The 19,289-nt window shown below is 38.0% G+C and overlaps 2 protein-coding genes across 2 annotated transcripts; one reads left to right on the forward strand and one right to left on the reverse strand.

The window, feature by feature from the left end:
* Positions 1-3,970: 3,970 nt before the first annotated feature.
* On the forward strand, positions 3,971-6,008 carry LOC137716365 (pentatricopeptide repeat-containing protein At5g56310). The gene is made up of 2 exons (XM_068455804.1): positions 3,971-5,806; positions 5,911-6,008. The coding sequence occupies exon 1, from the start codon at positions 4,055-4,057 to the stop codon at positions 5,672-5,674; it is 1,620 nt and encodes a 539-aa protein (XP_068311905.1). The 5' UTR covers positions 3,971-4,054; the 3' UTR covers positions 5,675-5,806; positions 5,911-6,008.
* Positions 6,009-6,069: 61 nt separating this feature from the next.
* LOC137716364 (kinesin-like protein KIN-14T) lies at positions 6,070-12,765 on the reverse strand. Its single transcript, XM_068455803.1, has 11 exons — positions 11,939-12,765; positions 11,736-11,819; positions 11,364-11,531; positions 11,131-11,237; positions 10,694-10,872; positions 9,453-9,614; positions 9,109-9,324; positions 8,746-8,783; positions 8,273-8,400; positions 6,523-7,882; positions 6,070-6,380 (listed from the first exon to the last, which is right to left on the reverse strand). Exons 1-11 carry the CDS (start codon positions 12,165-12,167, stop codon positions 6,265-6,267), a joined length of 2,787 nt encoding a protein of 928 aa, XP_068311904.1. The 5' UTR covers positions 12,168-12,765; the 3' UTR covers positions 6,070-6,264.
* Positions 12,766-19,289: the final 6,524 nt, after the last annotated feature.

The following is a 19,289-nucleotide window of genomic DNA, read 5'->3' on the forward strand; positions in this document are numbered from 1 at the left end:
CATGTAGGCGCAAACTATTCGTGAAACGGTGTTATAACAAAAAAGTTATTAACGTTTGAAGTTAGGGACATTTTTGTAATTTGGCCCTTATTTAGAAGGCTTCAGATTTTCTGGAGCAAAGGAAAGACGACGTATGTGGTTGGGATGAAAGGAAAATAAAAGAAATGGGAGGGATAAACGGTTGGGATGGAAAGTAGAGAAGAGAAAGGAGAAGAAATGAGGGAAAGGATGGGGGAGGACCAATCAGAAAAGAAGGAAATGAGGGGAAGCGGGGGATCCTCTACTCGTCCCTCTTTTTCGACCCGACCTGGTTTCCATTTATGTTCTTCAGCGAATTTTGTCGATTTCTCCGGTGAACCAAGTCACCTAGCCATCAGGAAACATTCCCCAACATTCCCTCATCCTATGACACCCCAAAATCAGAAGTATTTGGCTTGGAATTCGGAAAAACCGCACCAATGGGTGCGGGTGTCCTTGCGTCGATTCTCCAATTTTGGAAATAATTTCCTTCAATCACCACCACCTATAGCATCCTCTTGAACCCAGGAACAAAGCCCAAACAATTTTGGGGGCGACGGAGTTGTTTTGGAGTCGAATCAAGAGCACCCAAATCAAGGGTTTCTAGAGGGTTCGAGTTAAATTGGAGCCTTTCCTGGCCAATTTGGCCTTGGTCACAGGTATAAAAATTTCTCTACTCATTGAGATCTTCATTTCTGTAAATTTTGGTAATTTTTGGAAATAGTTGAATTTTCCGGCAAGTCAGGGCGGTTAACCGCCACCCGCAACAGCGCGTGTGGCGGTGCATGGCTAGTGGGCCGACGATGTATTTCTAAGTTCAATAATAAGCCATGATTTCATAATTGATACCCGTATGATGTGGTTTGATTGATTGAATGTAGTTTCATTACGATACATCACTTGACCTTTGTATGAATCGACGATCCGACAATTGGATCGTCACCAAACTTTGATACATTATAGTGCATAATATTTAAGGATCATAGGAACTGACGGATCGGGAATCCGACACATGAACCTTCCCAAATTGGATTTGTAAGTTCGTAAAATAAAACGTTGACTGCTAATGGAATTTGTGATAGGCGGAGATCCGACTGTCAGATCGTAGTGAGATTTTAGTATGTTATTCTAGAAGCATAATGTGGACCTTAGGAACTTACGGATCAGAAATTTGATAAGCGGATCTTTCGGTTTAGATTTCTAGGATTGTGGACCCTACCCTCGACCTTGTTCGATGGTTGACTTTTCAGTCAACTAGCATGAGTTCTTCTAGCGTGTTGCCTATCTTAGAGTGCGGTTGAGATGTTATGGAGCTTGATGGACTCATCATGATAACATGTCTCCTTGATTGACGTGCACCTCGATTTACATAATGATGGCATTATATGGTGATATGCTTGTCTATTTTACGTGATTTGACCTGTGTATTAAACTTGTTGTGGAATGTGTAGTTTGATTTATATAATTGGCTTGAAGTGATGAAATGTGAAGGCTAGTAGTGGATCTTTAACCCATTGTCATGGGGCTTGTTACTTCGACACTTTTTTCACATCTTGTTCCCTTATTTCACTTTTGTGTCGTTCAGCCCTTCTAAATTGAGTACTTGGTTCTTGTATTGTTTTTTCGAGCCATTGTTATATTCCTTGGCCTTCCACTCGTTTCCATTGAGTGATACAGAACTGGGTATCTGCTGAGGTTTCGTTGAGAGATCCGGTTCCTTGCTCCGTCTGGATTCCGTTGAGTGATGGTCTGGAATCCTTTATACTCTACGATTTCGTTGAGTGATGGTCCAGAATCGTATCCTGCCTTGGATTTCATTGAGAGGTTCGTTATGCATTCTACTTTGCGATTCCATTGAGTGATGGTCCAGAATCGTATCCTGGTTTGGATTCCGTTAAGTGATGGTTCGGAATCCCTTCTATTCCGCGATTCCGTTCCACGATTTCATTGAGTGATGGTCTGGAATCATATCCAGCTTGTATTTCATTGAGTGGTTCTATATGCATTGTACTTCGCGATTCTGTTGAGTGATGGTCCGTAATCGTATCCACTCGAATTCCGTTGTGTAATGGTCTGGAATCCCTTCTACTCCGCGATTCCATTGAGTGATGGTCCGAAATCATATGCTGGTTTGGATTCCGTTGAGTTGTCCAGAATCCCTTTGGTGTCTTGTTTCCTTGGATATGATTTCAGTTTCAAAGATGTAGGCTTCGACCGAACTGTGTCGCTCTAGCCCTTCATTTTAGTGTATTGTATGTGTTATTGTTTGGTGTGATCATTAGATGTTGTTGGATATAGTTGTGATTGTTGGCGTTATAATTAGACTTGTTGATCAGTATGGCTAGAGATTATTATTGTGCTTCATCGTTGTTATTTGAAATATGGCTAGAGATTTATGTTACGATTGGGCGAATATTCCTCGTGATGTGATACATGTAGTGTGGTATTATGTTGAGGCATGATGATTTATGTGATGAATGTTTGAGTGTGGTGAAATGATGAACTACAAATGGCTTAATCCCTGTTTAGGGTACTTAGGCAGTCTAACGAGGAAATTAGATGCAACCATAAAGCATACGAAAAATTATTACGCAGTTGGATCTTGAGTTATGCCTTGTACATATCCCGGAGGCAGAATTTGTTAGATATACGGATGCTGGGTGACGTCATGTGTCGATCCTGGACGTATGTCGAGTTTGGGGCGTGACACTTTTACATGCCCTTTTTATTCTAGGCGAATTACCCAATTTTGATTACCTATTTTTCCTCTCTTTTCATTCACTCTAAAGAAAACCCTAGCCGTGCCCTATATATATAGGAATTGTTCTGCAACGTGAAAAAAAAGGGTGCCATGCTTACCATTCATCCATTGAAGTTGTTGGAATTTTTAGAGTTTTTTCTCTTTTTGTTTTAAGTTTCAATGTTTATTTTAGATTTTTTTTCAGTTATGATGAACATGTGTAACTATGTTTCTTTTTAGCCAGAGGTGAATTCGAAGCCATGGTCATATGTTTTATATAAATTGATTACATCCAGTTATTGTTTCATAAAATATGAATGCAATTTACTTATCTGCTTTATAAAAAACTTATTCTTCTATGTTTATTAAAGATGCATACTTAGTTTGCCTGCAGGGATTTGATGTTAGAATATAAGGGAATTTCACCTAATCGTTATGAACTTATATTTGCAAGTAGTAAAAGTCACTAGTCATGATTGAGTTAAGTAAATTATTGGCAAGAGTATCATGATTTTCATAGTTACGAATGCTTTTGTCAATACTTATGATTTTCACAGAACTTAATGATCATCGAGATGTATCTCTATCATGCTTTTCATAGTTAGGGAACTTGAGAAGAATAATTTGGTTGCGTCATTGAGTCCAATTCAATGAACTTAAGAAAATCTGAGCGTTAATTAGTGTTGTACACAGTTAATTTGGGGTATTGTCATTCATAGTTTATAGAAAGAATAATTGGAAATCAATTTGTATGCATATGATTCATGTGTGGAGAAGAATCATTTAACTATCCTTTCATCCATATTTCATTCACAACTTAATTTACTTGCTGTCATTTACTTTTGTTTTTATTAAATTTGTCTAAAATCACCCCCCCCCCCCCCCCCCGTCATTGTTTTATTGTTAGTTTAACTTAGTTTTCAGTTTTGTAAGTTTAATTTGTCTTGATTGTGTGCCTTCTAATTCTCGGAATAAAACGATCCCTGCTTACTCGTACTACGATTGTATAATTTATAGGGTTTAATTTGTGTGTTGATTTTTACCACATCATATACGAGGGCAATTTGATAATCTCAAAGTGTAGAAAAAAAAAATTATATTTTTGTTTTATTATTGTGCATAGTATGTGCATGCCGCATGCGTATTAAAAATACTCTATTTTTGTTTCGAGATTAAGAAAGTGCAATGGTATTTCCCAAAAAATTCTTCCTCTCGACTTTTAAACTTTACTCACTGGTGGCGGCAGTGGCAGCGGCATCATCACCCAGCATGTGATGTGACGAATGATGATGAACAATGAGGAGAGGATTACAGCTCCAGTTTGATCGAGTTTCTTGGTTGCTGAGACAGTGCTCCACCCCCAAACACATCCAGCAAGCTCATGGATTTATGGTCCCCCGAAGCCTTGTTCACGACAATCTTATCCTCGCCCGATTCATCGACACCTGCTCTTCTCTCGGCCTCTCAGATTACGCCTCTTCCGTCTTCGCCCACTGCCCAGCCACTCATCAGCCAACTATTTATCTCTACAACACCATGATCAAGGCTCACGCTCTCTCCCCCTCCCCCTCCCGCGCCGTCTCTCTTTTCAACTCCATTCAACTCGCCGCCTTGCGCCCTGACTCCTACTCCTTCTCCTTTGTGCTCAAGGCCGTTGTCCGCTTGCTCCAACTTCAACTGGGCGCTCAGATTCACTGCCACGCCATTGCCACTGGGTTCGCCGCCGATGCCAACGTCCTCACTGCCCTCGTTCATATGTATTCCTCCTGCGGATGCGTTTCCCACGCCCGCGCGCTGTTTGATGGAGCTTTCTTTGTCAGGGATGCCGCTCTCTGGAACGCAATGATCGGGGGGTATGCCAAGCTCGGTGATCTCGCCAGTGCCCGCCATGTGTTTGACCTTATGCCCCATAGCATTCGGAACGTGATTTCTTGGACTGCCCTGATTGCCGGATACGCCCAGACGAACCGCCCCCACGAGGCCATCACCGTCTTCCAGAGAATGCAGGTTGAGAATGTTGAGCCTGATGAGATAGCAGTGTTAGCTGCACTCTCTGCGTGTGCCCATTTAGGTGCCCTTGACTTGGGAGAGTGGATCCATAACTACATTAACAGGCATGGATTTCGTAAGCTGGTTTCTCTTAACAATGCACTTATCGACATGTATGCAAAGTCAGGCAACATCATGAAAGCCCTTCGGGTTTTTGAAAATACCAAGTGCAAAACTGTCGTAACTTGGACGACCATGATTGCTGGACTGGCTCTGCATGGTCTTGCAAGAGAAGCCCTTCAAATGTTTTCTCAAATGGAAAGGGCTCAAATCAAGCCTAACCATATCACTTTCATCGCCATCCTTTCTGCTTGTTGCCATGGTCGATTGGTTGAACTAGGCCATTGGTATTTTAACATCATGTTCTCCAAGTATGGGATTGAACCCAAGATCGTTCACTATGGCTGCATGATCGATTTACTTGGGCGCGCCGGTTATCTTGAAGAGGCACACGAGCTGGTTAAGCAGATGCCTTTTGAAGCAAATCCAGCTATATGGGGTTCTCTTCTTGCCGCTTCTAATATACATGGGCATGCTGAGCTTGGGCAGCATGCTTTACAACATCTTATAATGCTCGAGCCCCATAACAGTGGAAACTATGCACTTTTGTCTAACATATATGGTGCTCTAGGGAGGTGGAATGATTCTGGGATGCTAAGAAAAATTATGAGGGACACAGGTGTGAAGAAGGCGCCGGGAGGGAGTTCAGTAGAAGTGAATAACAGAGTCCATGAATTCATGGCAGGAGACAAATCACATTCAGAGTGCACTAGGATATATGAAGTCCTGTTTAAGATTTTCATGCAGTTGAAGCCGGCTGGACATCTACAAAATGATTGTGAGGAGCCGCTTGAATTTGATGAATAGCCATTAGCCAGGGTTTGATACTCCACTTCTTCCAACGTTAACCCAGATTTGAGATTGTGAACTTTCTTGTTGGATGTCAGAGGAGGTTTGCTACATCAGTGTATCTGGACCTATGTTTTCATCAACAAATAGGTATTTTCTTTCCAAAGTATTGTCTTCTGTCTTTTTGAGCTGCCGATGGGTTTACACTAACATACATATTATTTCTCTTCACCCTCATGCTACCCTACTAATAGTTCTTCCAGGCATCACATACACTGTTTGGTGTTTCAAAGAAAAGAAAGAGATAAAAATGATGTACAATGGTGCATCAGGAGTACAACTTGCATCAGGGATTCAGGAGAGTCACAAATCAGATCTGCTTAGTTCAGTGGTCTTAATTTCGTGCCAAGTGACAATCAGGTTTGATCAGTGAACTTGAAACTGAAAGTGCTTCACAAAAATAATTTGAGTTATTTAATTTGTACACATTTGTGATATGAATTTTCAATGCACATTTTTACATGAATGGAATATTGCTTTATTTGATAGGATAATCATCAGAACTTGCATATGAAGACTTGAATATATAGTCACCTACTGCAGCTGCTTCAAAGCATTAAGCCAAGGAAGAATTCCTGCTCTAGTCCCAAATTTCGTAATCCTAACCCTAGAAGAGTACTGATCCACAAAATTTGAATTTTCTGTTTAAGATGGTGGCATATTCCTGAAAAACAAATAGAGCAAGATAAACTTGTGAAGCCGTAGACCAGAACATATCCAAAGAAAAAAAGCTGCTGGGTGAAAATATTGGTAAATAAGATTGAACAAGATCAGCATGTTTGTATTTACATAAGTATCTTTCTTACCTGAGTTCATATCATCTTCTTGTGACTTTATGAGTTGTTGTGGCTTGGTTGGTTTCTTTGGAGTTGCATTTTCCATATATAAAGCTCTTTGACATCTCATTTTTCCTAGGCCAGGTCTTATCCCTTTAGCAGACCTCTTAAATAGTGTGTCCGAGTCTTCTTTTCCACAATCTTCCGCACATATTGCGGTACACAATTGTTGACAGCATGACTTTAGTTCTATTCTCAAAACTGAGATACTAGACTCTTTTCTTGAGTCCAAAACGCTAGAAGCTGAATTGGCAGTAGAAATTTGGCACCAATTACTATCACTTGACAAGGAACTGTCTGAGCATTCTGTTTCACCAAGTAGTGCCTGCGTTGTGGATGAAGTGTGGACCCCATTATCATCTTGATTCAAATGAGAACTGCTGCACCAAATATCAGATGGATATGTAGTGTTGCATATGTGTTTCTCCATTGGCATGCCATCGAGTTTATCTTTTATATAGTTACATCTTGAGGAAATACTGTGATAATCCTTCAAATTTGTCGGAGTTTTATTAATAACCACTTCTTGCACGGACCTCTGAGATCCCTCCACACAAGCATGCTTCTCCAATTTGTTGTGGTTGATAATCTGTTTTGTTGCAAACTTGTAATTATGAACTTTCTTATCTTGCAAATTGTCTGTTTCTTTCTGTCCATTACATATATGTTTCTTCTCTGGGGTAGGAATGGCTGGAACCCATTTGTTCCTGTGAAAGTGACTCCTGGTAACATTTGCATTGTTATTTAAGAGTAGCCACTTATCAACATAGGGTTTAGGTGATGCTTCCTGTCCTGGGAGCACAACCTCTTTAGTATCGGACTCTGATAGATCCTGACTGTATTCTGTTTCACAATCTGCACTACTTTTCATCTTCAAAGCCACTAAACAGCTATTTCTGGAAATACTGCATTCTGAGTTGCTTTCTGAAGTACCCTTTAAGGGGAAATTCACAGAATTCGCATGATGGTCCATTGGCCTTCTCCTTTTTACAGGAACTCTCACTGTTTCTTCAGAAGTTAGGTGCTCCAGTCCAGATTTTCTTCGACTGCAAACAGTAGGCCTCATAAACCTTGGTACCTGCGATAATGGAGCTGCTGCAATATTTCTAGTCTTGTTCCTACTAATTTCAAGATTAGGTTGGGGCCGTTCATTATATTTATATAAATGGTAAGCATCCAGTTGCTCGCCGAAAGATGGGGATGTCCCTGTTAATTTATCCAATTCCTCAGTTAACTTCTTGATACTTGTTCTAGCTTCTTGGCGCTCAGCTTCAATCAGTTTAATCTTTTGTTGCAGATCGATCATTGCAACTTCCTTCTCCCTTTCTACCTGATTTCAGTTTTTCCCAGTCATTATAAAGGCACCAGAGTTCACAATTCATAATTGAAACAAAAAGGCACTTGAATTCTTGAAGTAAAGTAACCAGGTAATTCAGAAAACTGGTTAGGTTTTGTTGTGTTGTGTCTCTGTTTTGAGTATCCATGTGGATATGGTTAATTCTTTTTCTTCTATTTTTTGGTTGAAAGGATTAATTCATTTATCAAATGAATCCTCACAACCAATATGCTTAGTTATGATTTAAATGTTTACTTGAATCCTCACAACCAATATGCTTAGTTATGATTTAAATGTTTACTTTGTCATATTTAATCTCTCTTTACCAAGGGTTACTAAACTATCTAATTGTTTTATAGAGAACAGATTGTCACATTTACTTACAGTCGAATCTGTTTTCCCTAGATGAACGCTTCTCACCCTTGTCGCAAAATTCAAAGAACACACTGTTTCACAGAGATCTTCTTCATTAGGACTGATATGGACAAGCATTAGCGTTTTTGAGTCCTGCCCTGAGAATAAAATAAATCAATAGTTAAACCGTGCTGATATAACTATAAAAAGTAGAAATAATTTATATGTGAAGCATGCATAAAAATGTTATGTATATCTGAAAATGAAATTCTTGCCATCTCTGGCGGTGGCTTTTTCTTAAAATAGTTTCCATGATGGATATAACTATTTGTTGTATGCATATAGTTTACTCCAAGAGACTTGTTAGTGGTGGCAGAACAATATCGTAGTAAAATTTGGAGTAGGGCACAATCTTTTTTTCATAAATAAGTAGGGCATGTTCTTGTCTTTTGGTCATTACAAATAAGGATGACACTGGAGTCCGGTAAGGTAAAAGGTATTACCAAGGGAATCCTTAAGAACCTGCGTCAGCTTGCTATTCCTGTCATTAGTGAAAAATGAATCAGTTATCATTTAGGGATGAGTTCATAATGTTGCAGCAGATTTAGTAATTACTAATTAGCCATACAAGACAAGTAAATCTTAACTGCTGAGTTGTTATTTCATATTAGTTGTTACATAAAAAGAAGATGAAAAGTAGAAAATTTGTTAGTATCTTAATCACACCAAGAGTGATATTTGAGAGATTTAATTTCTCAATCAAGTTGGAGGGTATGGCTTCAATAAAAAAATAACGCAAAGGGACATCTGCTACTGACCCCAAGTAGTAGGGATCAATGAACAATGATTAATTGTATTTCTGTTACCTATAAGGTACATGGCTTTTTCTATTTTGAAGGGCACTGATGACATCTCCAAGAGAGGAAAGTGACAAGTTAATGGCCTTTCCTTCTTCTAGTCTTCTACCCCATGCCTTTGTTTTCAACAAACGCTCACTTCCTCCAAGATCAACAAACCAAACTTTATTTGTTTCCCGTCGCCTCTCAGGTGCTCCACTACATGTGATTGATATGCGAATCAAGCTACCAAAACAGGAACATAAAGTTTTAGAAACATAATAGTATTGTTTCTACATACCAAGTTCCAAAACCAGTAACCAGAGCTGAAGACATACTAAGTCAGCAAGTTTTTTATTATAGAAAGTGGTTACCAGTGTGATCTGCTGGAAGTACTGTTACAATTTGTTGATGCAGTTGACCTGAACCGGCACCCTAGTTTATATAGTTTCAAAGCTTGGTTGAAGTCACTCACTTGAATAGCCACAAGGTTTTCAATTTCAATCCCACCATTTGGATCTGATTGGATTGATAGGCTGTTGAAGTAAAAGTAGGATTACTACATGAGGCAATGTTTAGCACTGCTAACAAATCGAACTTAACCCAGTAAATTTTACATGTATTTAAGAGACCATGAGAGGTTTAATTGAGCGAAATTAGCTTCCATCGTTTCCTCCTCTTGACGGGAATTAGCTATACCTGACAGTTAGTGCTGCCTCTGAAATTTTTTCTTCTCCCACTTTTGCTTTGAAATTCTTCGACTAATAAAGAATTGTGCTACTTCAAGCATATAGACTTGGGACTAATTATTTGATGCAGTCATATTTTCAGACATGATATGGCGGGTATGGAATTCCTCACCCTCCTCCAACATAGTGAAGAAAGAGGTCAAACTAAGTTCATTGAACTTGGTCAAATTTGTACTCTCTAGAATGTTACAGGAGGTATAAGTTATAAAAAGTTGGTACGAGAACATATTAATCATCTTCACCTATGTTATTTTTTTAAGCGACCACCATACACGAAAGGCTTACGCACTTAAGAATGGGCCAACAATGTATAACAAGCTTACTTCCCTCTCATGTAGACTTGGAGAGGGAGACAATTGCAGATATGGAGAAACATATAGGTGCAGCTCCATCGTGCACCTTGCAAGCTCCATCATGTACCTTGCAAGTCAACAGATAAGTGGGGAATGGTTATTGGAGGTTTCGAACTCACGGCCTCCTACAACCAGAAATAGGATACCTACTAGAGAATCACTCTGAAGGCTTAAATGGACTATAGAGAGGAGGAACATTGAGAAAAGATCAGATTTTGGTCATCTTTATGGATATCTCTCTGATATTCCTCTAGATTGTAAGGCTGCAGACTGCGATGTGTTAGTGCAGATTAGTTAAAGAGTGCAAGGGAATCCAAGTATTATTTTTAGTTTGGTTACATTTGGTAGGCCTGTCCATTCCCACTTTGTTTCCTGTATGTTTTCTGTGTGGTCTCCTTGTCCGAAAAGTTGTTTTTTTGTTAGCATTAATAAAAATTCTGTTCGTCTTTTCTTGAAAGAGGAAAGTGGTATAACTTATGATAAATGAGCAGCAGTTGGTATTGTTAGCATTACCAGGGAGGCAGAGGATCCATTGCCTTTGTTGGTTGAGGAATTAGCAGGTCTCTGAGATTTCCCATGTAAATCTCAAGCATACTGAAACTGAATAGAAACACATGGTTGCTATCAACTGCTTGCCTAAACAGCGCTTCAATTGCACGGGGCACCACTCCGGGAAATTCTGGAGTTCCTTCCTACGAATTTTAGATCCGAAAAAGTAGAGTCAGAATTATTATATATATACCACATTTAAGAAAAACTAGAGGCAAATCAAGGAATGCCATTGAGAATTTTGGGCTACTGAATTTTCAGCGGTTTGATATCACTGGGATGGCATGGCTTTCTTAGTTGGCCATGTCATGATTTTACTTGTTTTGCAAGATTCTTAGCATGTATTGTAATTTGTATAGTATGCCTACAAATTCCATAAGATTTTTGGCTTGATTCCTCACCATGGTGAAGGTTTTCCCTGTGCCTGTCTGTCCATATGCAAATATGCATGCATTGTAGCCGTCAAGTGCGGATTTGATGACTGGCTCAACTTCTGAAAAGACTTCGTCTGAAATTTTCGGTAATCAAATTGTCAATCATATATTCATAGCCTTCTGTGTCATCTTTGGATTGGAGTTGCAACAATACAGAGTGGCCAAATTTACAACCAAAAAGTTTTCATGTACTCAAGCACCTTGTGATGAGCCGGGGCGGAAAACATTGTCGAAACTGTAAGTTTTATTCTTATTGTCAGTAAGTCTTAGAAGAACATCACTTGAATCCAATGCTACAACAGGCCTAAGGTGGCCGAAGTTCTCCCCTATTGCAATGGGTCTTATACGACAAAGCACTCTAATATTACCTGCAATGACAAATATGCTTAGCATACTTCTGCAATTTAAATTGGTTTGGGTCAACTGCAAGTTTGCAACAGATATGTGCAGCTAAGTATTTTAAATTCTTTGGTCTGTTTGGATACATTACTTGAGAACATTTAGTAAAAGCACTCTTTCTTTTTTCATTATAGGATGGTAAACACAATAGTTTTCAGTTGAGGATGACTAACCTTTCAAATTTAGAAATTCATTTAGAACCTGCCTTCTCCGTTTGTTAAATTCATTCATGTGGGCAGTCAAGATAGCAAGTTCATCTGTTGACAGGAGGGGAATAAGAAAGTGTATAGGCGGCGGTCGATGAAGAGAATGGTAGATAGTCTCACACGGAGGACATCAGAATAAAACATATGCAGAAAGACATGAAAGGATTTACCTCTAATTTTTGAGGCAGCGTCTGAAGACGTGTCTGTCTCGAGATTTGTTGTTGTTAAGTCGGTGGGTTGTCCTTGAGGTTGAGGACAGTGAGGAGGTAGGTTTGTTATTATATCACAAACAGACTGAACCCAGGTGGAAGTGAGATGTGACTTCAGTCCTAGTAAGGAATGAATTGTTTCAGAAAGAGAGTGGTGGGAAGGGTCTCTTGATGCCATGACTTTCCTCATTCCCCTCTTTTTAATTATACGTACGCACTCTCTGTTGAATCAAATCTCTCTGTCGTGCAAGTGCAACCAAACATTGTTGCTAGGGTCGTCTTCTTTCTGGCCAGTACTTGTCTTCCGTGAACTAGGAAATAATCTTTGATATACAGATGAAAAGGAGTATTAGTAGTATATGAAAAAACTGCAGAAATCTATGTGTATATATAATATATAGAGGATCCTATTCTTTGCTAATGTGAGCTGTCTATAACGCAGTAAACGAAAGATGGACGGAATCCCGGATATCCAATATCTGAGAAGCCTCAGAGAAAACCAGCACGAGGTCAAGTATTTTCGTCCATCTCCATGGCATGGCAGCCCCCAACTTTATATTTCCTTCAGCTATTAGCCAATGAAACCAAAACAAGTAAAATATAAAAGAGTGGTTTGGGGGAATGGGAAGGGAGAAGAAGTCTCACGAGCTTTTGAATGTTGATGGAAGAATTTTTGTCTCTGCAGCTGCGAGCGAGACTAAAACCATTTCAGATTTCAAGCATCATCTTAATTACAACCTTTATTTGATATGTTATTCAGGTACTTACTGCCAGCCAGGTAATCAATCTTGGAATTTTGCTTCTTGACAAAGTATATGAAAGATAAGAAACAACATAACAACAATGAGAGAAAGCAAAGGCTGGTAGTGGTAGTTGAAGCGGGTCCCGTTCCATTTCAAATGGGAATGTTTGTGCTCACCACTCTCACGTGATGATGATGTTCACTACTCGATTTATCACATTTAGATGAGTTTAAATTTCGAGATTTTCGTAGTGGATAAACACAAATCTCAAAATTTAAACTCATCCAACTGTAATAATTAGGGTGGTGATCATTACCACCACTTGAGTGTGGTGAGAAAATGCACACCATTTCAAATAGGACTTCAGGATCTCTTTGCATGAATAATCTGTAATATATGAGCCTTATGGCTCTTGCCATTTGAGCTCCCCAGGCCAACTGCAACACCAACCATGACCAATTGACCTTCCCTTCCCTTCTCTTTCCACAGTCATAACTCATTCACAATCGTCTAATTAAATATAGATCTTGGCCTTCATTTCATTTGGTCCCATCGCATCCCATCTAATCCTAGTGTTTTATGTTTGCAAACTACGCCAACATAGACCAGTTAATCAATAGGCTGAAAATCAAACAAAGCCAACACACCAATCAATGGACCAAAGAAACTTCCTTTGCAACTTACGATGTTGACCCCCAAAAACGATGAATTGTTTACTGATAAGCTACCTTGATTTTGATGTCATGATATATCAAAGAGTATGGATTAGCCAGCCATCCTTTGATCCCAATAGTTAGGTGACTAAACTCTCTGCACTTGAAGGAGTATGGAATGATTCAACGGTGAATATTAATGTTGTAACAAAACGCCTAAAATGAAAAAACTAATCTTGTTATGGTAATATCCATGTCATTATGTGTGATTAATTATACATATATAACATTATCATTGTTATATATATGTAACCTTACCTATCTTATAATTCATATATTGAATGTTGACGTCATGTTTATAACATTATTAAATGTGAAGGTAGAGAGCACAAAAGTGAATAACGGTAATGGGTAGCTTCATGACGTCTACTAACATAACTTGCGTCTATACTGTAACAAGATATTCACAGTGTAACAATCAGCGTTGATTGTATGATAAACAATATCATTCTTAATAACATATTAAGCTTTAACAATTGTAAAGTAATCTTATTAAAACAAAGGGTACTAACATCCTCTTCTTACTTTTTCTTGGGTACCATAGAATTACCCATATTACAACCAAAAAGCTACACCAGTGTCACAAAGAATAGGCAGAGCATGTGCCAAGAGGCGCCACCGTGAGGAAGGACATGCCACTACACACCCTCCATACATTACACACCATAGAGTGATACTAATAGCTAGGTAACAATGTGAAGGAGTGTAGCCTTGAACCATAGAACACATGTGCATAATGTCATTTCTACTGATCGAAGCAACTGCCGACAGTGTTGCAAACTTTGCTTCTTCCCTTCTTTTTTTTTTTTTTTTTTTTTTTTTTTTTCTTTCAACGTTGAGGTCAATTATTTGGTTGTTTTTATACAATCCAAAGCTGGTCATGAAACATGAATGATCTGTTTCTATCAACCAGTTTCAGTGGGGCACCCACCCACAGATCCTATCCAATTTCAAGATGTGTGAATGAGGGGTCTCTAGGCCCGTAAGGTAATTTCTGTTTAGGTTTTCCCTTATTATATATATATATATATATATATATATATATATATATATATTTATATAGTCTTTGTTGGATTCGAGCTAGCCAGCCTCTGTTATCAGTATATGTGCAGTGTTTGGGATCCGAATTAGTTTTATTGTTTAATTTAATTAAGGAATATTAATAAAAGTGAATCACCTAATATATATGTAAATATATGTAATGTATAATTGAAAAAAGAGATATTGCAAATGATGAAATCTCAGAATTTCGAAAGTACGTAGTACTAATTAATTAAAGGACTTGAAGGCTTAATAATGTATTGTACGTGTGTACGTACCTGTTTAACTTTAAGGCTAATTAAGCTTAGCTGCTAGCTTAATATTTTGACGATATCCCCAAGGGCCTGGCATGAGGAGCAGAAAGAAACATCGTGTAGCCAAAGACAACTTGCCAATTAACCTCAGCAGCACTTAGGTTCTAGTTAATCACTAGCTAGTAGTGGCTAATCTATAATTAGCTCTATATATAATAAAGAAGCATGCACGGAATTAGTGATATGATTAAAAGCACACCACAAAGCAGCACACTGATGTCCTATTGATTTTCTTTATTAACGCTAAGATTTGTCAATTGTAGCATATGAAAATAAGGGTCTTTCCCGCAGAAGATTGTTTTATCTAACTACGTAAAATGTTACAAAAACTGGGTTGTTGTCCCTACTGACCAGCCGCCGAAAAATAATTATTAGACCGACTTACACTTATCTAAAGTCTACCAAATTTTATATGAAAATACTAGACACATAGAGCTACACTCATACAAATTTTTGGGATTTTTGGAGTTGATTTGCTATTTAAATTAAATCGGACAAAAACAGATTTTAAGTAGTTCGCAAATTAAGAAAAACGAGTTAGGGGAATTGCTAATCCACCACCAAATAATCATGCAAACATGTTATGTTTCATTCAAATTCCTTCTATTTTCAGATGAAGATGCTCAAGTTGGCTCAATGTTAGAACTCAACCTATTACTCTTTCTTATGTAGTATGTTAAGAGAATGGCGTTTTCAACTTAACGTAGTCTCTAACATGCAATCTAGAATGGCGTGTTCATAGATTTAACAAGTAGAAATCATTAAGAACAAAAAGAGTTTGAGTCATCACAAGGCATCATAAGTACTGGCATTGTCTTACTTATCCTAGAAATTGGTTCACAAGTTAATCGCAATTAACAAGTACTACTCTAGAACATATATAGGTCCTCATTTGACAAGGGCAGGCACACACATATTCATAGCATTAGAATCCTAGATATACTTACTAAGTATGCATCCGTAGAAAACACATAAAGAATTCATCAATGAGACAAGTAGTGAACCAATTTTGCATCCAATCATAAAAGTAATTCAAACGAAATGTCATAACAAACTTGCAATCATATTCGGGGCTTCAAATAGCCCCTAACTACTAAAAATTTATTTACACAATCCTTAAGTTAAAACAAAAGATAGACATGAGTTTGAAAAAATAGAACTGAAAGAAATCGACTGAGGCTTCCTCTTTCCTTCCTTCCCCAACACTACTTTTAAACCAATTCTTGCTGCATCATTTTCTTCTCCTTAACTCACCCACTAATAGCCATTTAGTGATGACAATAAATGAAAGGAAATGGTAAAACAATTGTAACTCCCTGGGTAGCCTTTATGCCAATTACTCCCTCTTAATCCTCATCTTTAATTCCATTTCCTCTGATATTTGAATAGGTGTCAGCTAGTTTGTTCTTGGCTGCATCAGTTTTGACTGCTAGTTTTATTGGATTTATTGCTTTCAATGCTTTCTTGTCAGTTACAAACTGTTCAGCCTCTTGGAAACCTTTCGGTGTTAAAATGGCCATAACTTCTTCTAGAAAAATGATATTAGTAATCCGTGAAATGCTCCAGAAATACACATCCGTAACTTTCCAAGCATATAAGGATCATTCTCTAATTCATTATGAATTGTCCGCAACTTGCTTCCAAAGTCGGCTGACTTGCACAGGCAATTTTGACGAATTTATTACTTAAAATCCTATTTTTCTTTTCTTTACTTGACAAATCCTACAAAACACAAAAACAAAGTAAATAACTCAAAAATATAAGGAACTAACTAAGAAAAGACAAGTGAATTTCATATAATATATATATATATATATAAGCTTATCAATTAGCTAATATATAATACATACACACACACACACACATACATGCATCGTCACATGAAGGCCTGGAAATATAGAAGAGAGACCGAGAACGACGTTGGTGTAGGAGTAGATCGGCAAGTCATCCTTGGCTGCAAAACACCTTCTGCACTCAACACGCAAGGCAAGGCAATAGAAGCTTCTCAAACCATGCACATATGATCGATCGAATATAATACACACACACACACACACACACATAATGCGGATGGAAATTGGAAAACACGGGACAGAAAAGAAACAGATCAGAGAGGAAAATAAGGATTAAAACAAATTGAAGGATCTTAATCATATTAATGTATATGACGAAAGGACTCTAGCCTCAAGTTAGAGCTTTCGACATCTGATGCATCATATTTACACACGCACACGCACACGCACACGCACACGCACGCACGCGCTCACACACACACACACACACACACACACACACATATACACACACACAACTTACAGCTTCAATTTAGGTGATGATGAGGAGGACAGCTACTGAAAAATATGTGTGTGTGTCTAGAATTAATCTGTAAGGGTGTGTTTGTTGCATCGGACTGTCTCGAACTGGACTAGCTGCAAGGACTAAGCTGGACTGGCTTAGACTAGACTAAGCTGGACTAGCTTAGTGAAGCGTTTGGTGCAGCGTCGGACTAAGAAGTAGGATAATTAAAACAGTATTGTTACCAGTTTGATGTTTGCTTAGATTAGAACTACATTATTGTTCTATTTTAATTTCTTTTTATATTAAAGATATTATTAAAATTAATAATATTGGATTAGAGTGAGACTCAATAAAAATATAAAAACCAAATTTTCTTGCCAATGAAAGAAACATACATGATTCAGGATGCGTTTGTTGTACCGGACTATCTCGGATTGAACTAACTTTTGGGACTAAGTTAGACTGATTTAGCTTAGACTAAGCTGGATAAGAACAGTGGAGTGTTTAGAGTTCAAATACTTCTTTTGTCATTCATTAATTCATTTGACTATTATTAATACACCTTTTTTATCTTAAAAAAAAAAAACAAAATACAACTATTTTTATTTGACTCTCTCTCTCTCTCCCCCCGTCTCTCTCCCCCGTCTCTCTCCCCCGTCTCTCTCTTTTCTTCATTCATTTGCTTTGGTTCTTCAAGCCCAGATTCGCTCCCAGTAAAACTCAAACCAGAAAAAATAAAACCCACATTTTTTCTTCTTTGCATTTGCTTTCTCTTGAATTCAAACCTATATTTCTCTTCTTTTAATTTACTTACTTTCTCTTCAAATCAAACCCAGAAAAATCCCCAATTTTTTTTTTCAATTTGCAGATGCTTCGTCGGATCGTCGGATCTGCAAATTCATTTTAATTGACCTCTCCAAATCAACGTCAATCGATCTTGCAGAATAAAAAGAGACAAACTTGCTGGCGCATCTTCCTGGCGAAGCTCTTGGCAAACTCAAGTAGGGCGCGACGGTTGGTGCGGGATCTGGAAGAAGAAGCAAGTTGAGGAAGACAAAGACAAAGTGAGTTGAGGAAGACGAAGACCAAGCAAACGAAGCGAAGCGATGGTCTTAGCAATCCCATCCTTTTTGGGCGGTCTTGCTAAAACCGGTTAGTGAAGAGTTTAGTCGGCACGAGTCCGACGTAGTCCCATTAAACACAATCCTGGCTCACACCAAACATAGAATTAATATTCTTAGTAAGCCAGTCCAATCCAATGATATTTAGTAAGTGTAAACAAACACGCCCCTAAAAGGATAAGGGTTCTTTAACTTGCCATATATTTTTCTCAGTCGTTGATCAGACCTAGTTTGCAAGTTGCAAATGATGGATTTGAGCATATTTTAATAAAAGAAAGCCACTTGCATGCGGAAGGTAAGTGCCATGTGTATTTGCAAGACAAGTTAGCCCAGAGGCTCAAAATATGCTTGTACGTACAGTAAGATTCAGTGCTTCAGCAGATCATTACACATGTATACATACATAGTAAACCACTCATGCATATTGGTTTAATTATTTTACAGTTTGAAGTCATCAATAATGTGTAGATGTTAGTCACCTACAAAACTTACCGACATGTTATCCAAACATCTAATTTCATTGTAATTTGATGAGAAGAATTATTAGTTTAAGGACGATATCAACGAGACGAAGAATGTGTAAGTGTATGGTGTGTTGAATATTTATCAACGATCAACGATAGATTTATATATAGAAATAAATTCGAATATGCTAAAAAATAAAAAATTTAAATTAATAATTTAGCACAGTATGTACAAAACAAAACTAATATTTAATAAGATAAACTGAAGATCGAGGCTTGCATATTGCAATGTCCTTAAAATAGTATTTGGTCTTAGTGCTTGTAATTCAATGAACGTCTTCTCTACCAAAATTCAACGATCAAACCAAGATTCCAACACTAGAAACCTTGGTTTCTGGCAAATATCTTTGTGGTTCTCTCAACGAGAAGGTTTTAGTATTTCAAAAGGAGAATTCGTTTTGTCTATGTCTAAATGTCGTGCAGATGGATGTATATATAATACACATATGTCTGTTTGCAACAGGTATGAATATGAATGCATCTTTTGGGAGGTATCTGCTTATATGGGTGCATAGCTCTTGGCATTCTTCTGTTGTCTTTAGACTTCATTCCAAAGGA

The sequence above is a fragment of the Pyrus communis genome, chromosome 14 (assembly GCF_963583255.1).
Source record: "Pyrus communis chromosome 14, drPyrComm1.1, whole genome shotgun sequence".
NCBI lineage: Eukaryota > Viridiplantae > Streptophyta > Magnoliopsida > Rosales > Rosaceae > Pyrus > Pyrus communis.